The sequence below is a fragment of the Myodes glareolus genome, chromosome 4 (genome assembly GCF_982192425.1).
Source record: "Myodes glareolus chromosome 4, mMyoGla1.1, whole genome shotgun sequence".
NCBI classification, from domain to species: Eukaryota; Metazoa; Chordata; class Mammalia; order Rodentia; family Cricetidae; genus Myodes; species Myodes glareolus.
In genome coordinates this window covers 9,865,138-9,884,429 of record NC_142029.1, presented here as the reverse complement: position 1 = coordinate 9,884,429, position 19,292 = coordinate 9,865,138, and the positions used below count along the sequence as shown (strand labels likewise).

Here is a 19,292-nt window from a genome sequence, read left to right as displayed (position 1 = left end):
CTGGCTGTCCTGGATCTCACTCTGTATACCAGGCTGGCCTTGAGCTCAGAGATCTGCCTGCCTCTGCCTCCTAAGTGCTGGGATTAAAGGTGTGCACCACCACCGCCCAGCTCATGATACACTTTTTAAAGTACTGCTGGTGGACCTACAGGAGTTTCATTCTTACAATGTCACAGATCCAGTGAATAATAATAGGGACAGACTTTCAGGTCCCTGCTGTGTCTAGGGTCACCCAGCTGGTGAAGGGACTTCACAGAAGTCACATCCAAATCTTCACATTCTTCATCTGCAAATTGACGTTACAAAGTATCTTGATAGCCTGGTGAGATGGCTCAGTGGTAAAGGCTCCTGCTGCCAAACCTGATGACTGGGTTAGATCCCTGGCATCCATATGGTGGAAAGAGAGAACTGAGCCCCTCAGGTTATTCTCTGACACCACATGTGTGCCATGGTACATGCATTTCCCCCACCACTAAAGTAAGCAAACAAATATAAAAATGATTTTGGTATCACATCTCTTTGTTGAATTAGAGGTCATCTTTCAGGGACATACAGCACCACCAGCATACATCTGTCTGTATACACTTCCCAGTGATTTTGCAGATCTTGATTTTGTGATCACTTTTTTTTTTGTTTTTGTTTTGTTTTTTTTAAAAGATTTATTTATTACGTATGCAGTGTTCTGCCTGCATGTACACCTGCAGGCCAGAAGAAGGCACCAGAACTCACTCTAGATGGTTGTGAGCCACCATGTGATTGCAGGGAATTGAACTCGGGACCTCTGGAATAGCAGCCAGTGCTCCCAACCTCTGAGCTGTCTCTCCAGACTCCCACTTTCGTTTTTAAATTTGAACTGAGGAATAAGAATTGATAACTGTGGTTGCTTTGGAGAAAACTGAAGTCTGGTAAGTGCCAGATCTTGTGAGTGGCTTATGTGAGCAGAGTCTTGACAGATAGGATGGAGTGCAGGCTTACTCACGGTGGAGAGTCTGACTGTTGTCTGCAACCGTGATCAACAAGCCTTCTCGCCTTTGCTTATCCTTCTGTCAGACACGGCCCTTCCCTGTCCATGGACCCTTAAATGTCTCCACACTTGACTCGGACAAAGCAGTTCCCAGCTGACATTCAGGGATTGTTCCATGGTGATTTTAAATGGCCAACAAGCTAGGAATGACTTTTGTTTCTGTTTTTTAGGGGTTTGAAGAGCTACAGGGACAGTGAGATGGCTCAGTTTATAAAAGTGCTGGCGCTCTGAGTTTGGTCTTCAGGACCTGCAAGTGGAGGCAGAGAAGCAACCTCCCTGCAAATAGTTCTCTGACCTCCATGTGCTCTCGTGCACACGCACACACAGACTCTAAATGTAATTAGTTTTTTTTTAATGTTAGAGGCTATAAAAGACTATGTGAGAGACCTATGTGTCCTGTAGCTTAATTTTCTAGCCATTTACATTAAAAGCTTCCTAGTATCTGTATGTGGGCATGAAAAATAACTATTATAATAGTATCTGCCCAGGTGTGCTCTTATTTTCCCACCCCATCTTTTGAAGACAGAGTCTCCGTATGTATTTCAGTCTGACCTCAAACTTATGATCCTCCTGCTTCTGTCTCCAGAGGAATGACCCAGCTTTAGTCTGTTTTAAAAGTACTTTAAAATATGTCTCCTAGGACTAAGGGCGTAGCTCAGTGGTAGAGTGCTTGCCTTCTGATAGTATATGAGGTCCTATGGTTAGTTCCCAGTGCTAGAATAAAAGGAAAAGTGAAATTATGTTCTTTTTAAGAAAATCTAGTTTATAAAGATGCAAATTTAGATAAACTTATCTTAACATCATCACCTGCAGGGTTCTTGACTTTACAGGGCTTTCACCTTGGTTTGCTTACATAGCAACTCTATTATGTAAACCAGGCAGGCCTCACACTCAGAGAAATCCTTCTGCCTTTGCTGGGATGAAAAGAGTGTGCTTCCATGCCCAGCGTATAGCTTCAACTTCAAGTTTTCTAACCCTGAGTCACGAGCAGTTTTAGTAGACGTGGTGAAGGCCTGGGACAAGCAGGTCCGTAAGGCGCATTATGAACAGAGAGGGTGGGTGGTGGTGAGCAGTTGACATAGTTGCTGGTAAAAAGATCTTCAGTGCCTAAGGCATGGTTCTGTTTTGGTGAGCAAGTAGGTAGTCTGCCAGAGAAGAATGGGGTAATTTCTTGTCTGGGATCTCCTCAAAAGCAAGTCCTTAATGACCTGCATTTGGTTAAGAGCTCCTGCCTACAGAGGCTCTGTCTTCATTGTTTGAGACAAGGCAACCTAGGCTGGCTCACTATTGGAACTCACTATTAGTCCCCAAACCTGAGATCTCCTGCCTCACTTACCTTTCCAGTGCTGAATTGTGGTGCTGTGCACCACCGTGTACTACTTAAGCCATTAGATTTAATTACAGGGCCTGAGAGATGGCTCTGTGGGCACAGGTGATTGCCATCAAGTCTAATGACCTACGTTTGACCCTGGGACCACATGATAGAAGAGAACCAACTCCTGCAAGTTGTTCTCTGACTTCCACTTGTACACCTTTGCCTATAAATAAGTAAGTGTAAAAATACTTTTAAAAAAGATTGAACTACATTTGTTTTTCTTTCTGTTCCTGGAAATCAAACCCAGTGCAAGCTCTCTGCCAGTAAGCTATATTCCAAGTCTCTCTCTCTCTCTCTCTCTCTCTCTCTCTCTCTCTCTCTCTCTCTCTCTTTTGGTTTTTCAAGATAAAGTTTTTCTGTGAAACAGTCTTGATGGTCCTGGAACTCACTTTTTAGATCAGGCTGACTTCAAAGTCACAGAGATCCACTTGCCTCTGCCTCCTGAGTGCTGGGATTAAAGGTATGCTGATACCATCACATCTAACTTAAAATATTCTTTAAAATAGGAGAGGGGATTTGTGAAACTCACAAGAATCTGGGCTAGTACTGAGTTGATGGCACCGTTCAGTGGCCACTCTATGGAAGACTAGAGATGAATACTTTTGTTTTTGTTTTTGTTTTTGTTTTTGTTTTGTTTTTGTTTTTTTTTGAGACAGGGTTTCTCTGTAGCTTTGGAGCCTGTCCTGGAGCTAGGCTCTTGTAGATCAGGCTGTTCTCGAACTCACAGAGATCCACCTGCCTCTACCTCCTGAGTGCTGGGATTAAAAGCATGTGCCACCACTGCCCAGTGAATAGATACTTTTGTCACACTTCTAGGCAGTGGGGCAGTGAGCAAAACAGTCAAAATACTTGGCCTTCTGTAGCTTCCGGTTGGAGACTAAGCACATGTGTGCTAGTGAGTTCTATGGGGGAAAGTCAACAGGAGGCATGCTTTTTATTTTACTGATTATTACTGTGGTGGCTCAAGGGATAGAACACACTGCCAGGTTCGTGCTAGCTAAGTGCTCTGTCACAGAGCTATAGCCTCAGCCTTTTTTTTAACTAGTTAATTTATTTGTATGTGGGGGAGAGTGTGCATACATATATGTTCATCATGCCCAATTTACAGATTCAGTCCTTTTCCTTCCGCCTTGTGGGTCCCAGGGACTAAACTCAGGTTGTTGGACTTGGTGGCAAGTTTCTTTACTCCTGCTGGCAATCTCGATGATCATTTAGTTTTGTTTTTATTTTAGATAGGGTCTCATTATGTTGCCCAGGCTGATCTTGAACTCACTCTGTAATTAGGGCAGAACTTGAATTTGAACTATTCCTCCTAAGTAGCTATGGCTATAGACTTGGCCTATCCTAGACTTAATCTTTTTTTTTTTTTGTTTTTGTTTTGTGTGTTTGCTTGTTTGTTTGTTTTTTGAGACAGGGTTTCTCTGTAGCTTTGGAGCCTCTCCTGGAACTAGCTCTTGTATACCAGGTTGGCCTCGAACTCACAAAGATCTGCCTGCCTCTGCCTCCCGAGTGCTGGGATTAAAGGTGCCAGACTTAATCTTATATGAGTCTGGCTTCCTGCTTTTCCACATAATCTTTCTAAAATATCTAAACCGCTGGTGACTCCCCATCATCATAAGGACAGTTTTATTAGTTTTATTAATTTTCTTAGTCTGGCATGCTGGCCTCAAGCTTGCCCCCTTGATCTACTTTCTACATAGCCTAAGCTGGTCTCAAACTTGGGATCCTACCCCATTTCACACAGTGCTGGGACTATAGGCTGTACCACCATGCCAAGTGTTTATTTGTCCTTGTTAGAAGGGCACTTCCTTTGCCTGAATCTTTGCACTCGGTTTCTCTTTCTGAAATGATTAACTCCTGGTGGTTAATTAATCCTGCAAGGTTGACTGAAATGTTGCCTTAGTTCAAGGCTATCTGACTTCAGGCCTCACTAGGCTCCTTACTTCTTAGGACAGTGACAGGCGGGTGGAGTTCTGTATTTCTTTTCTCTTTTGTTTTTTTTTGAGACAGGGTTTCTCTGTGTAGCTCTGGCTGTCCTGGAACTCACTCTGTAGACCAGGCTGGCCTCAAACTCAGAGATCTGCCTGCCTCTGCCTCCTGAGTGCTGAGATTAAAGGTGTGCACCAACTTATTTTTTTGTATTTCTAGTTCAGGGTTTGTAGGCAGGCGCAGATCTCTTAAGCTTTCCCATAGCTCTTCTAACGTGGCAATTCAAATAATTTTTAGTGTGAGAATCCTCTCCAGCCTCCTGAGGTGATCGATAGAAATTCTCTTCCTTATTGCTCTCAAGCAATTACAAAGCTATAAGTTAAATTTCATAATACTATATAGAGCTAAGAGAATTCAAATCACAAGACCAATAGAGCAAACATTTTTTTTCCAACTGTCTGAAATTTATTAAATTATAAAAGTTTCCATTTCCGCCTCTCCTCCTAATACCCTCCCACTCCCCCCACACCCCTCCTCCTTCCTCTCCATCCCTAAGAGCAGTCAGGGTTTCCTGCCCTGTGGGAAGTTCAAGTTCCTCCCCCCTCCCTCCAGGTCCAGGAAGGTGAGTATCCAAACAGACTGGATCCCAAAAATCCAGTATATGCAGAGGAAACAAGTCATTGTCAATGGCTTTTCAGAAAGACTCCGGGCCAGCCACATTCAGAGAATCTGGTTGGATCACGTGCTTGTTCAGTCCCAGTCCAACTGGCCTTGGTGAACTCTCATTAGATCAGTCCCCTTGTATCAGTGAGTGATCGGCCCCCTCACGGTCCTGATTTCCTTTTTCATGTTCTTCCTCCTTCTTAGAGCAAACATTTTTGTCATATCCCACTTTGCAGCGGTTAGCTTTATTTCCAGCTTTTGAGCATGATGGTTTATCATGGTTTGCTGTTATTGTCAAAGATAATGCTGTTTTTAACCCAATCTGTTGTTTGATGACAAATTTAATAGTATACCATAAATGTAGCATGGAATACTCATTTAATTGCTACATTCTTTTTCTTAATAAAGTAAAATTATATATGCTTGCTGTGCACAACATACTATGGGGAATGTATGTACCCTGGGCAGTGGCTTGTCATGTCAAATGTGCCAGTCTTGTGATGAGAGGTCTCAGCCTGCTCCGGGCAGTCCCCACACACGCTACTGCAAGTCCTGGTGCTCACTGCAGTACAGGAGCACTCTGATATCACTTTTCTTTTCTCTGAGACTTTGTGATCTTTGTGATCTCTGCCTCACCAGTTCCCCGGACTCTGGAAACCAGCACTGCACATTCTGTCTGTGGGCACAGTCTCTAGCTCCCTCTAGAAGAGACAGTGCTGTGGTATTTGTCTTTTGTGTCTGGCTTATCTCACTTAACACTGTATCCTCTGAGTTCATTTTAAGTTTTCACAAATTCAGGATTTCTTTTATGACTTTGTAGCAATTTGCTGTGTATCTATATGTTTCTTTTTCTTTTTCTTTTTTTAAAATATTTATTTATTTATTTATTTATTATGTATACAATATTCTGTCTGTGTGTATGCCTGCAGGCCAGAAGAGGGCACCAGACCCCATTACAGATGGTTTTGAGCCACCATGTGGTTGCTGGGAATTGAACTCAGGACCCTTGGAAGAACAAGCAATGCTCTTAACCTCTGAGCCATCTCTCCAGCTCCCTCTTTTTATTTTTTGAGGCAGGGTCTCATGTAGCCTAAGCTGACTTCAAACTCATAAAGTTGAGACTGACTTTCAACTGATGATCCTCCTGTTTCCAAATCCTAAATACTGTGACTATAGATATGCATCATCGTGCCTGATTTTACTGAATTTTCTTTATCCATTCATCTTATGATGATGCTCAAGTTTTATATCTTGGCATTGTGGATAATGCTGCAATGAACAGTGGAGTGCAAATAACTTTTCAACATACCGATCTGATTTCATATATATGTATGCATATATTATATATGTATGCAATGTCAAACTTCTGATAGATATTTATGGTTATTTACTAACAATAAGGTGTTGGAAATGATTCATGAAAATAACCAGTCTTCAACCACAGATGAAATACTGTAGGGAATGTTGTGAGGTGCTTTTTTTTTTTTTTTTTTTTTTTTTTTTGCTTGTAGTATATACTGTCAAGTTTTGCATTAACTATGTATCCCAGGTTAGCCTGAAGCTCTCAATACATTGCCTCAGGCTACTAAGTACTGGGATTATAGGCATGTATCATTACTTCTGGTGTGTGTTGGTTAGTTTTTTTCTCTACTTGATACAAACTAGAGTCATCAGAGAAGAGGGAGCTTCAACTGAGAAAATGCCTCCAACAGCTTGGCCTATAGGCAAGTCTGTGGAACATTTTTTTTGTTTTTTGATTGATAATTGATGTGGGAAAGTCCAGCCTACCTTGGACCATGCTCTTCCTGGACAGATGGTCCTATGGTTATAAGAAAGCAAAGAGGGATGTAGAGATGACTCAAAAGTTAAAAGCACTAGCTGCTTTTGCTGATGATCAGGGTTCAATTCCCAACACCCATACAAGCTCACAGAAGCCTGTAACTCCTGTTCTAGGGGATCTGATGCCGTCTTCTGATTTTCACAGGGCAGTTCACACATGATGAACAGACATACATTCAGGCAAAACATTCATATGATAAAATAAAAGATATAAAATAAAAGGAAAGGAAGCAGAAAGAGCAAGCCAGTAAGCAATACTCATCCATGGTCCACGCTTCAGTTCCTGCTACCAGGTTCCTGCCTTGAGTTCCTTCCCTGACTTCCCTGCATGATGAACTGTAGGCTGTAAGCTGAACCCCCACACACCAAAGTTGTTTTTGGTCGTGGTCTTTTTTATAGCAATAGAAACTTAACTAAGACACTTGACATCTGGAATACTTTGCTTTTTAAAACTTTAATTAGGTTTTTTTTTTTTTAAATATTCTGTCTGTGTGTATGTCTGCAGGCTAGAAGAGGGCACCAGACCCCATTACAGATGGTTGTGAGCCACCATGTGGTTGCCGGGAATTGAACTCAGGACCTTTGGAAGAACAGGCAGTGCTCTTAACCACTGAGCCGTCTCTTCAGCCTCCCCTTTTTTTTAAAAAAAATACATATTTATTTATTATGTATACAATATTCTGTCTGTGTGTATGTTAGGTTTGTTTTAATTGTGTGTATATGTGTCTTTGTATGAGTTTGTGCTAGTGCCTGTTGGATCCCACTGGAGCTCCAGTTACTGATAGCTGTGAACTGCTTGATGTGGGTGCTGAGAACTAAGCTCAGGTACTCTTAACCACTGAGCCATCTCTCCAACCGCCAGGAACACTTTGTTTTGAGTTGGATGTGCCTGTGTGGCCATCTCTCCTGACATCAAGATTAGAAACACCAATGGGAGGCTGGAGAGATGACTCAGAGGTTAAGAGCACTGGTTGCTCTTTTAGAGATCCTGAGTTCAATTCCCAGTAACCATATGGTGGCTCACAACCATCTGTAATGAGATCTGGTGCCCTCTTCTGGTGTGCAGGCAGAACACTGTATACATAATAATTAAATCTTAAAAAAAAAAAGAGAGAGAGAGAAACACCAGTGGGCCAGACATGGTGATGCACACCTTGAATGCCAGCACTTGGGAGACAGAGGCAGGTGGATCTCTGAGTTTGAGGCTTGCTTGGTCTACAGTACGAGTTCCAGGGCAGCCAGGGCTACACTGAACCTCCCTCCCCCCCCAAAAAAAGAAAGAAAGAAAGAAAGAACAAACGAACAGTGGACAGGTGGCCACTGTGATCTTGTGGCAGCATTCAGATAATAGAGGTAGTCATTCAAATCTATGACATAGGTGGCCTCAGCTGCTGCTGCTTCATCATCTTCTTCCTCTTCTTTCTCCTTCTCCTTCTTTCTTCTTCTTCAACATGAAAATGAAAATAGGCTGGAAAGATGGCATAGCAGTTAAAAGCACTGGCTGCTATTCCAGGGGACCCCTGTTCAATTCCAGGACCTATATGGCAGCTCACAACCAACCATGTGTAAATCTAGTTCCAGGGGATCTGACAGCTTCTTCTCATCTCTACTAGCACCAGACATGAACCTTGTGCCCAGACATAGATGCAGGCAAAATACCTGTATACATAAAATAAAAATAAATGAAGAAAAATATTGAGACAAGGTTTTATGTAGCCTAGACTGGCTTCAGACTCAATTTGTAACTGAGGATAGCTTTGAACTCCTGAACCTTTTGCTCTACCTACTAAGTATAGAATTACAGACATGTATCATCTTACCATATTTATGTGATTGTCTTAGAGTTTCTATTGCTGTGAAGAGACGTTATGACCATGGCAACTCTTACAAAGGAAAACATTTAATTGGGTTACCTTACGGTTTCAGAGGTTTAGACTATTATCATCATGGTGGAACTTATTGATATGCAGGTAGACATGTTGCTGGAGAAGTAACTGAGAATCCTACATCTTGACCTGCAGGTAAAAGGAAGTAGTCTGAGTGTCACACTAAGGGTAGCTTGAGCATAGGAGACCTCAAAGACCAATCCCACAGTGACATGCCTCCTTTAACAAGGCCATACCTACTCTAACAAAGCCTCTCCCTATGAGCTTATGGCGAGCAATTCCATTCAAACTACTACAGTGGTGCTGGAAGGGAATCCAGGGATTTGTCTATGCTAGGCAAGACTCTATCAACTAAGTCACATCACAGTTCTTAAACTTTCTATATTTGCTAAGTTTAAATCATATACTTTCCTGTCATTAATATTTTTAAGGCTATTTCCTACTTTTGTCTGTTCTATCTTCCTTCTTTTCTTTTCTTTTCTTTTGCCCAACTTACTATCCCTTCTCTGTTCTTTCAACCCCTTGTCTCATGGTTAATAATTGAACCCAGCTCCCTGGTCTGACCTGTTGAATAAGCCAATGTGGGCATGATTCAGATCAGGCCACTCCCAGGTCAAGAGTGGTAGGATTCCTGTAGTCCCAGCTGAGACAGGCAAGCAGGTCTTGAGTTAGAGACCAACCTGGGCTATCCAGTGAGACGTTTTCTCGAAAAGAAGGGGTGGAGAGTACTGGAGGAATGGCTCATGGGCTTAGAGCATATCTACTCTTGCTGAGAATCTGTGTTTGTTTCCCAGTACCCAGTTGGGTGGTTCAACCATGTGTAGCTCCATGTCCAGGAAGAGCAGATTCTCTGGTCTCCAGACACCTGTACTCGTGAACATAGACCACACACGCGCGCACACACACACACACACACACACACACACACACACACACACACACATATTATTTTAATAATAAAAAATATTAAAGTAAATATTTTTTAAAAATCCAAACAAAGAGTGGTGGTTCTGTTACCATCATTGCCTCTGTAGTTTGTGGTGTACTTTGTAAACTTGCCTGTACTCTGGTCTTTAACCAAACAAAGAAGGTGTCTCTATGTAGCTGAGATTCTTCAGACTGAAGGCTAAGAGGGAGCCTTTGTTCCTTATAGATTAAAGTAGGCTGATATAAATGGCATTTCCCGAAGCCATGGCATCCCACCTTGTCACTCTGTCCCCCAGAAGACACTCTTTGTAGCAGGATGAAACACGAGTCAACAAGAGTTACAGCAGTAGTGAGAAGGAAGTCTGGTGTGGAGACTTTGTCTTTAATAGTGCCGTGCCTGTCTGTCTTCAGATTACTTTGTGCCTGATGCCACTTGAGCTGGCTTTTCACATGGTTCAGAAAGCGTCCTTGGTCCATATTAGAATGAAAACAGACTTTTTCTTTCTTTTTTAAAAATGTATCTATCTAGGTGAAGATGGAGCTGGAAAAACAAGCTTAATAAGAAAACTTCAGGGAATAGAGGAGTACAAGAAAGGAAGAGGACTGGAGTATTTGTACTTAAGTGTGCATGACGAAGACAGGGATGGTAAGTGTGGCTTGTCTGTGACACTGGCTTCATGAAGTCAACTTTGAGGGACCCTGCTGTTCTCTTCTTCAGTTGGCTCTTTTCCAGTTTGTCATTGCTCAGCAGATATCTGGGATGTCGCTTGGGTCAGTGAATAGTTATGTATAGCCATCTAATCATGTGAAGCTGGGTTTCAGATTTTGTGGTTCTAAGCATCTTACAGTGTTCTCATGTGGAATGTTAACCCTCTCACTATCCTCAAAAAAATCTCAGTTTTGAAGTTGTTTCTCCTGAAGTATGGTGATTATTTTGCCCACCTCTCTTCACCTTTTCCTCATTTTCCTGTAATAGTGTAATTGTCCCCACAGTTGTTCTCATTTGTTCAGCTTTCTCTTCTTCTATAGGGCACTGTCCTTTTTGTCTGTGTAATTTCCTGAGTCTGCACAGTTCTGTCTGCTGATGGTAAAATGTAAACGGTATTTCATGTCTTGGCCTTGATTAAGAAATAGGAAATAGAGAGGGAGTACTCTGCCCTATAGTCACCTCCTAGCATCATTTTAGGCCTTTCTGAATTGTCATTCTGAATTGTCATTCTTGACCCAGATAGTTAAACTTTAGCAATAATAACAGATATCTCTTGTGGATAATTAAGTGACGTGGCAGAGCTGCTAAAAGAAACTGTATGGGTTCTTTTGTCTTTGTAGATCAAACAAGATGTAACGTGTGGATCTTGGATGGAGATCTGTATCACAAAGGACTACTCAAGTTCTCCCTGGATGCCCTTTCTCTGAAGGACACTCTGGTTATACTGGCTGTAGATATGTCAAAGCCTTGGACTGCCTTGGATTCCTTACAGAAATGGGCAAGTGTGGTGAGAGAACACGTTGACAAGCTGAAAATACCTCCTGAAGAGATGAAAGAAATGGAGCAGAAGTGTGAGTGACAGGAAATACTAACGTGGGCTTCCGGTCGAGATATAAAAAATCATTCTGATGGTTTTTTTTTTTCTACAAACAAGATTCAATGAAGGAAATATAGTATGACTATCATTTTGAAATTCAACTTGAATGATGCATTAAGTTTTAATATTTAATAGACATAATAGTAAATTCTTTGGTAAGAAATGTGTTTTATTTTTGCCAAATGACTATGTGTATTCATTTTCAAAGATCATTTTTATATGTGAACCTTTCTTTAGTTGCTCTCTTACTTCCAGCGGTTTTGTGACTAGTAGTCTTACCAACTTTGTTAATGTGACAAGATGTTAACATAAATAAATAATAAGCTGGTTTTGTTATTTATAGAGTACATTAGAGTGTATGTGTGTCTTTTGCCTGTAGGTCATTTCCCCTTTGCTCCCTAGTTCATGCTTGTGCTAGAACCATTGATCTCTTCTTCTGGTTCACACTCTTATGTGCGTTATGTTTGAATTTTTATGTTATATGTTTGTTTGTTTGTTTTGTACAGTGTCTCCCTTTGTATCTTAGGCTGGACTCAAACTTGAAGTCTTCCTGACTGCCTTACAGGATTTTAAACTGCAGTTTTCTTTCATCGATGATCATTGTCTGTGGAATCGTTTCCCTCCCCACCCTAATCCAGTGTTTGCTTCTGGTTCACACTCTTGTGTGTTTTATGTATGAGTTTGTGTGGACATGTGTGTGTTGATCCCCTTTATTTTTAATTTCATTTATGTTTTGTAAGAAATGTACACATGGGCTGGAGAGATGGCTCAGTGGTTAAGAGCATTGCCTGCTCTTTCAAAGGTCCTGAGTTCAATTCCCAGCAACCACATGGTGGCTCACAACCATCTGTAATCAGGTCTGGTGCTCTCTTCTGGCCTGCAGACATACACACAGACAGAATATTGTATACATAATAAATAAATATAAAAAAAGCTTAAAAAAAAGAAAAGAAATGTACACATGTGAGTGCAGATCCTTACAAAGTCCAGGGGAAGACTTTGGATGCCCTGGAGCAGGAGTTACAACAGTATGAGCTGCCCATGGTGCTGAGAACCAGATTCTGAAAGAGCAGTATGTGCTCTTAGACGCTGAGCATCTCTCTAGCCTCTCCACCTTAGGTTTTGAGATAGGGTCCCTTGCTGAACCTTGAGCTCACGTCTTTAGCTTGACTAGCTGGCCACGACTGCTTGACTCTGCATTCCCAGTGCTTGGATTATAAGCATATACCACTGGGCCTAACTTTTAGTGGCAGAGATCTGAACTCAGGTCCTCATGCTTGCCCAACAAGTGTTTTTACAACTTAGACATCTCACTAGCTGCTGTTAGAAACTCCTAAGCAAGCAAGGAATTGTGGACATACTTGATTAAGGTCTGTATTCTTGCAGGGCATGGTTGCTCACCTATGATCCTGACACTCAGGAGGTTGAGGTGGATTCCAGACCAGTCTGAGCTACATAGGGAAAACCTCTTGCAAGGGAAAGAAGTACCCACCTGAATGTGGTGACTCACACCTGTAATTCCAGCGCTCTGTAGGCAGAAGCAGGATGATTTAAGGACAGTTTGAATTACCCCTGCCTCAGGTTATGCTAGAAAGACAGGTGTATTCTCCTATGCTCAGTAAGCACTGTTTTATTTATTTTATGTGTATGGGTGTTTTGCATGCATGCCTATCTTTGTACCATGTGCGGAATGCCCATGAAGACCAGAAGAGGGCCTTAGGTTCCCTGCAACCAAAGTTACAGATGACTGTTAGTCACCTTGTGGATGCTGAGAATTGAAACCAGGTCCTCCAGAAGAGCAGCCAGTGCTCTTAAGTGCTGAACCATCTCTCCAGCCCCAGCACTATGCTTAAGTTGTAGATTCTTTTTCTTCCATATTTAGTTTTCTCTAATTCTGCAGTATGCTTCCTTTAGAGAAGGCAGAGAGCCAAAGCTCTCTGGTGTGTGTGTGTGTGTCTGTATGTGCACACAATGCACGCATATGGATAGTGTATGCAGGATACACACTAAACACAATAAATTGTATTTTTTTTTTTTACTTGTGTGTGTGTGGATCCAGGTGCAACTGCATGTGGAGGTCAGAGAACAATTTCCTGGAGTTGGTTCTCTCCTTCCACTCCGTGGGGCCCAGGTATCAATTTCAGTCATCAGGCTTGGCCGCAGGTACCTTTACCACTGAGCCATCTCTCTGGCCACCCAAGTCTTATACAACTAACTAACCCTGCATGGAACCCCACTGTGTAGAGCCACCAGTGTGGAACTGTGCTGTAAAACCAGCAACGTGGGCTACTCTTTGTGTACTTTCTTTTGTATACATAGCTCTTCTAAAGTCATTTTTTGTTTCTGATCCTGTCTAAGATGGTATCTAAGCCTAGAAAATACAGATTTAGATTGTGGCAGAAATAGTGGAGGCTCACATACTCCATTCCTAAACTATGCTTACTTGGACTTGCAGTGATTAGAGACTTCCAAGAGTACGTGGAGCCAGGAGAAGACTTCCCAGCTTCCCCTCAACGAAGAGCCACAGCCACACAGGAGGACAGAGATGACAGTGTTGTCCTCCCCCTGGGTGCAGACACACTCACACACAACCTGGGCCTCCCGGTGCTCGTCGTCTGCACGAAGGTTAGTGTGCTTCCTGGGAGTCTTGCAAGCGTGCGGCTGTTTTGTTTATGGAGTGTTAGTTTTCTAGATGACTCTTTCCTTTTGAGACAGGGTCTTGTGTCAGATTCATTTTCCTCAGATCCTGGCCTCCAGGCAGTGGAACCATAAGTGAGTACTACTACGCTAATGAGGTGCTCGGAATCTGAAACAGGTTCTTTGAATGAAAATGGTATTTCAAATAGAGTGTTCATGATTGAACTTCATTTTCATAATTTCAGTTAGACCTCTCTGTACCATGAGTATTAGAAATACCTACAGGTGAGTGATATTATAATTAGTTTGTGTGTATGGGTGTTTTGTTTATATATATGTTTGTGCACCATGTGCGTGTAGTGTCCTCATAGGCCAGATACCATGTGCATGTAGTGTCCTCATAGGCCAGAAGAGGGTGTCAAGTCTCCTGGGACTGGAATTTAAGAAAATTGTGAGCTGTCATTGGGTGCTGAGATTGTCATTTGCTAGTCTGTCTCTCCTGTCTTGTGAGTACTGAGACTGTCATTTGCTGGACCATCTCTCCAGTCCCAATAGCTTAGCATTGTTATTTTTATTTTAAAGATTTATTTATTTATTTTGTGTATATGAATGCTGCATGTATGCCTTTTGCCAGAAGAAGGCATCAGATCCTACTATGTGGGTGCTGGGAATTGAACTTAGGACCTCTGGAAGAGCAACTAGTGTTCTCAACCACTGAACCAGCTCTCCAACCGGCTAATTTTTTTTAAAACTTTTTATTTTTATTTTATTTATTTATTTATTTATTTTGAGACAATGTTTCTCTGTAGCTTCGGAACCTGTCCAGGAACTAGCTCTTATAGACCAGGCTGTCCTCAAACTCACAGAACTTCGCCTGCCTCTGCCTCCCAAGTGCTAGGATTAAAGGTGTGCTCCACCACCACCTGGCTCTCTTATTGTTTTTATAAGTAAAATATCTTATCTTTCTGTTTGTTCTTTTTTTTTAATTTGGGGGTTTTTTGTTTTTTGATTTTGCGATGGAGTAACCGTAGCTCACTCTGCAACCTTGGCTGGCCTGGTACTCTGCTTGTTCTGTCTCCAGTGCTGGAATTAAAGGAGCGTACCACTATATGCAACTTAAATTATTTTTTAGTGTTACCTTTTATTATAGTATACTACTTCTTTTTTCTTTCTTTTTGTTTGTTTGTTTTATTAAGACGGTTTCTCTGTGTTGTCGTGACTGTCCTGGAACTTGCTTTGTAGACCAGGCTGGCCTTGAACTCACATATCCATCTACCTCTGCCTCCCGAGTACTAGGATTAAAGGCGTATGTCACCATTGTCTGGCTACAGCTGACTTTAAAGCTCCTTGTATCACCCTTTATGTAATGTTGATATGCTATTATTAAGAACTGTTATTTGTGTATTTATTAAAGGGTGCTGACAGAATCATGTTTTCAAAAATCTCTTGGCTTACTGGGCTTGGTTGCATATACTTGAATCCCAGCTTTTAGGAAGTGGGAAACTCATTAGTTTCAGACCAGCCTGTGTTACATAGCCAGGCCTTACCTATATATACAAAATAAACAAATAGTTCTGTAACTTAGTTCTTTCTACTGAATGTATTTTGTTATGAAAAGATACTTTGTTGTGCAAGATTTAGCTCTTTTGGCTTTTTTAGGGACCCACCACACAGCTCCCAAATAAAAATCACACACAGGGGCTTATTCTCTTAGTTAGAAATGCCCTGCCTTAGCTTGACTTGTTTCTTGCCATCTTATTTTTTTTAAATGATTTATTTAACTTTATTTTATGTGCATTGGTGTGAAGGTGTCAGATCTTATGGAACTGCATTTTCAGACAGTTGTGAGCTGCCATGTGGGTGCTGGAAATTGAGCCCGGGTCCTCTGGAAGAGCAGTCAGTGCTCTTAACCTCTGAGCCATCTCTCCAGCCCTTGCCATCTTTTCTTAAATTATCTGAACTACCTTTTGCCTCTGGGCTTTTTCCTTTTCTTACTTCTTTATATCTTACTCCATGGCTGGCTCTTGGATGTTCCCCGACATCCTCTTCTTCTTGTTCTCTCTTTGTTCCTCCTCTTCCTCAGTTCTTCTGTTTATACTTTCTGCCTGCCAGCCCCCACCCCCATCCTTGCTCCTGCCTCTCTATTTGCCGTTCAGCTCTTTATTAGATCAATCAGGTGTTTTAGTCAAACAAAGAATTGCAACTTTACAGAATTAAACAAATGCAGCATAAACAAAAATCACACACCTTAAAATAATATTCCCCAACAATACTTCTTTTGAAGCATAACTTAACTGCCAAGCCCATTTTCTCTCCACTTGTTCCTAAGTAATGTGTTTTTACTATTTGTCCATTATGGAATAGTTGAGAAAGTGTCAGGACGTAAACTGGCCTGTTCCATTCCATCAAAACATGGGGCCTTGTATATGCTAGGCAAATGTTCTGCCATTGAGCCCCACTCCTAGAACTAACATAATCCTAAAGGCCTAAAGTTATTTCTTCTTTTAGAAGAAGGGGGGGTGGTGGAGATAGGCTTTCTCTGTAGCTTTGGAGCCTGTCCTAGAGCTAGCTCTTGTAGACTAGGCTGACATTGAACTCACAGAGATCTGCCTGCCTCTGCCTGCTGAGTGCTGGGATGAAAGGTGTGCACCAACACCACCTGGCTTATTCCTGCTTTTTATTTTATGGAAAAGGTGCATGTAATGAGAATAAAGTGCAGAAATCTGCTCATTTTGGGATAAAAATGATTAAATGATTAAAAACAAAACAAGAAACCCCTAAAGATCTGACTTAAGTTTTATTTTAAATTTTACAAAAATTATCAGTAACTGAGGAGTAGGGCAGAAGTATTTAAGTGAGTTAAAGCCTGTGTCTTCTTTTCACATGGTGATTTTGGTGTAATACCTTGTTACATCCTTTTACATAACACTGAAATCTGTGTGTAGTTTGTGTTTGTTTGACAGCTTGTTATTGGCAAATACATCAGTGTTTTAGAACTACATACAACTTAGTTCATAAAAAAATATTTGTGTTTTATGTGTGAGTTTTTCTGTAGTGACCAAGTGGAGGTCAGAGGACAATTTGTGGGCAGCCTCTCTCTCCTTCCATTGTTTGGGACTTGGAATAGAATACCTGGTGTCAGGTTTACTGGCGAGTGCCACCTACTGAGCCACTTCTGCAGCCTCTGCATTGTCATTCTTTTTTTTTAAGATTTATTTATTTATTTATTTATTTATTATGTATACAACATTCTGCCTCCATGTATGCCCGCACGCCAGAAGAGGTCGCCAGATCTCATTACAGATGGTTGTGAGCCACCATATGGTTGCTGGGAATTGAACTCAGGATTTTTGGAAGAGCAGCCAGTGCTCTTAACCACTGAGCCATCTCTCCAGCCCCATGCATTGTCATTCTTTATGCTGATGCATTGAGGTACATTTCCATCCTGTTAAGGACATACACTCTTAGTGTTCTTTGTTTTCTTTCCTTCATACACATTTTTTAAAAAGTATTTGTTTATTTATTATGTATACAGTATTCTTTCTGCATGGATGCCTGAAGGCCAGAAGAGGGCACCAGACCTCATTACAGATGCTTGTGAGCCACCATGTGGTTTCTGGGAATTGAACTCAGGACCTTTGGAAGAACAGGCAATGCTCTTAACTGCTGAGCCATCTCTCTAGCCCTCCCTACACGTTTTTAAAGTTCATACACTAAGGCGTATGTCACCACTGTCTGGCCACAGCTGACTTTTAAGCTCCTTGTATCACCCTTTATGTAATGTTGATATGCTATTATTAAGAACTGTTATTTGTGTATCCCTGATGATGTCTTAAGATTTTATGAAGTACAGTGTACTACCATGCCAGGCTCAGTTAACCCTTTTTAAAGAGTGAGAGGATGCTGGGAGCCAAATCCAGGGTTTCACACATACTGTACCACTGAGCTGTATCTTCAATCCCTTGTTTAGGTTAAAAGCTATTTTCTAGGGCTGGAGAGATGGCTCAGAGGTTAAGAGCACTGACTGCTGCTGTTCCAGAGGTCCTGAGTTCAATTCCCAGCAACCACCTGGTGGCTCACAACCATTTGCAATGAGACCTAGTGCCCTCTTCTGGCCTGCAGGCATACATGGAGGCTGAACACTGTGTACATAATAAATAAATAAATCTTTAAAAAGAAAAAAAAGCTATTTACTAAACTGCCATACTTCACCAGTGTGTCAACAGTATAATAAAGTGTCTTTAATTATTTGAAATGTCACTCAGTAGTATATAAACTGGGCGAGCCGGTATTCATGATTAAATAGGAAGACTTCTGTAATGTATGTGTGTAATAAATCTATATATGAAATTTTGACTCCAGACTAATATTGCATATAACATATAATAATTAACAATATACAGTGTTTTTTTTTTTATACATTCTACATTTTCAGTTTGGAAGGGTTTCGGTGAAATTATTTGGATGTCGTGGTGTTTGAACATGCCTCTTTGTATTGTCCGTAGTGTTTTTCTACAGCAGTTATTTTTGTTAATTGCAGGCGGCAGTTTACAGCCAGGCTTGCTTTGTTATGGTGAGCCTGTGATGAGGTGATTGAAGCACCAGAAAAGAGATGAGGGGCCACAGGCGAAGGGAATACACAGCTGTGTTCTGTAGAACTCAGATAGGGTTAGATGAATCCATTCATTTTAAGAGATTGGTGGCTGAATGGCAAACGTGACCACTGGACACAAGTCTGTTGGTCTTCATTCTTTCGTGTACTGAAACTGCCTGGAGCATCCTGACCAGATGGATAACACAGAAGCCAGCACTGTTAAGGACATCTCTGTTGGTATTCCAGGTCCTGCTAGTCAGTTACCATAGGTATTGCTAACTTGTTATGTTTTCCTATCAAAAATTGAACCATTTGGTTTTTTAAATTATCCTATTGGATTTCAGTGTTTAAAGTTACTGCAATGTCCTCTTTTTTAAATTTATTTATTATGAATACAATATTCTGCAGACCAGAAGAAGGCACCTCATTACAGATGGTTGTGAGCCATCATGTGCTTGCCCGGAATTGAACTCAGGACCTTTGGAAGAGCAGGCAATGCTCTTAACCACTGAGCCATCTCTCGAGCCCTGCAATGTCATCTTATGATTGCTTTATCTCCACAGTGTGATGCCATTAGTGTACTGGAGAAAGAGCATGACTACCGAGACGAACACTTCGATTTTATCCAGTCCCACATCCGCAAGTTCTGTTTACAGTGTATCCTTTAGCAGTGCCCCACCAAGGAGAACAGTCATAAGGGCTTTAGAAAGTCTGTGAGTACAGCCCACCTGTCACTTGCCAGGTCACTTCCATGTGGGCATCCTATGTGGGTGCTGTTTATCTAGAGTATTAGGTTTGTGCTGCCCCCTCTCTGCTTTGTTGTGAAAACATT

General features: G+C 41.5%; 1 protein-coding gene across 1 annotated transcript in view; it reads left to right on the top strand.

Moving 5' to 3' along the window:
* Dync1li1 (dynein cytoplasmic 1 light intermediate chain 1) overlaps positions 1-19,292 on the top strand; it is a 44,356-nt gene that overhangs the window by 8,936 nt on the left and 16,128 nt on the right. The window contains exons 3-6 of the mRNA XM_048423367.3: positions 10,173-10,289; positions 10,973-11,203; positions 13,685-13,854; positions 19,024-19,117. Coding sequence (XP_048279324.1) covers positions 10,173-10,289; positions 10,973-11,203; positions 13,685-13,854; positions 19,024-19,117 — 612 coding nt within the window. The remainder of the gene's footprint in view (positions 1-10,172; positions 10,290-10,972; positions 11,204-13,684; positions 13,855-19,023; positions 19,118-19,292) is intronic.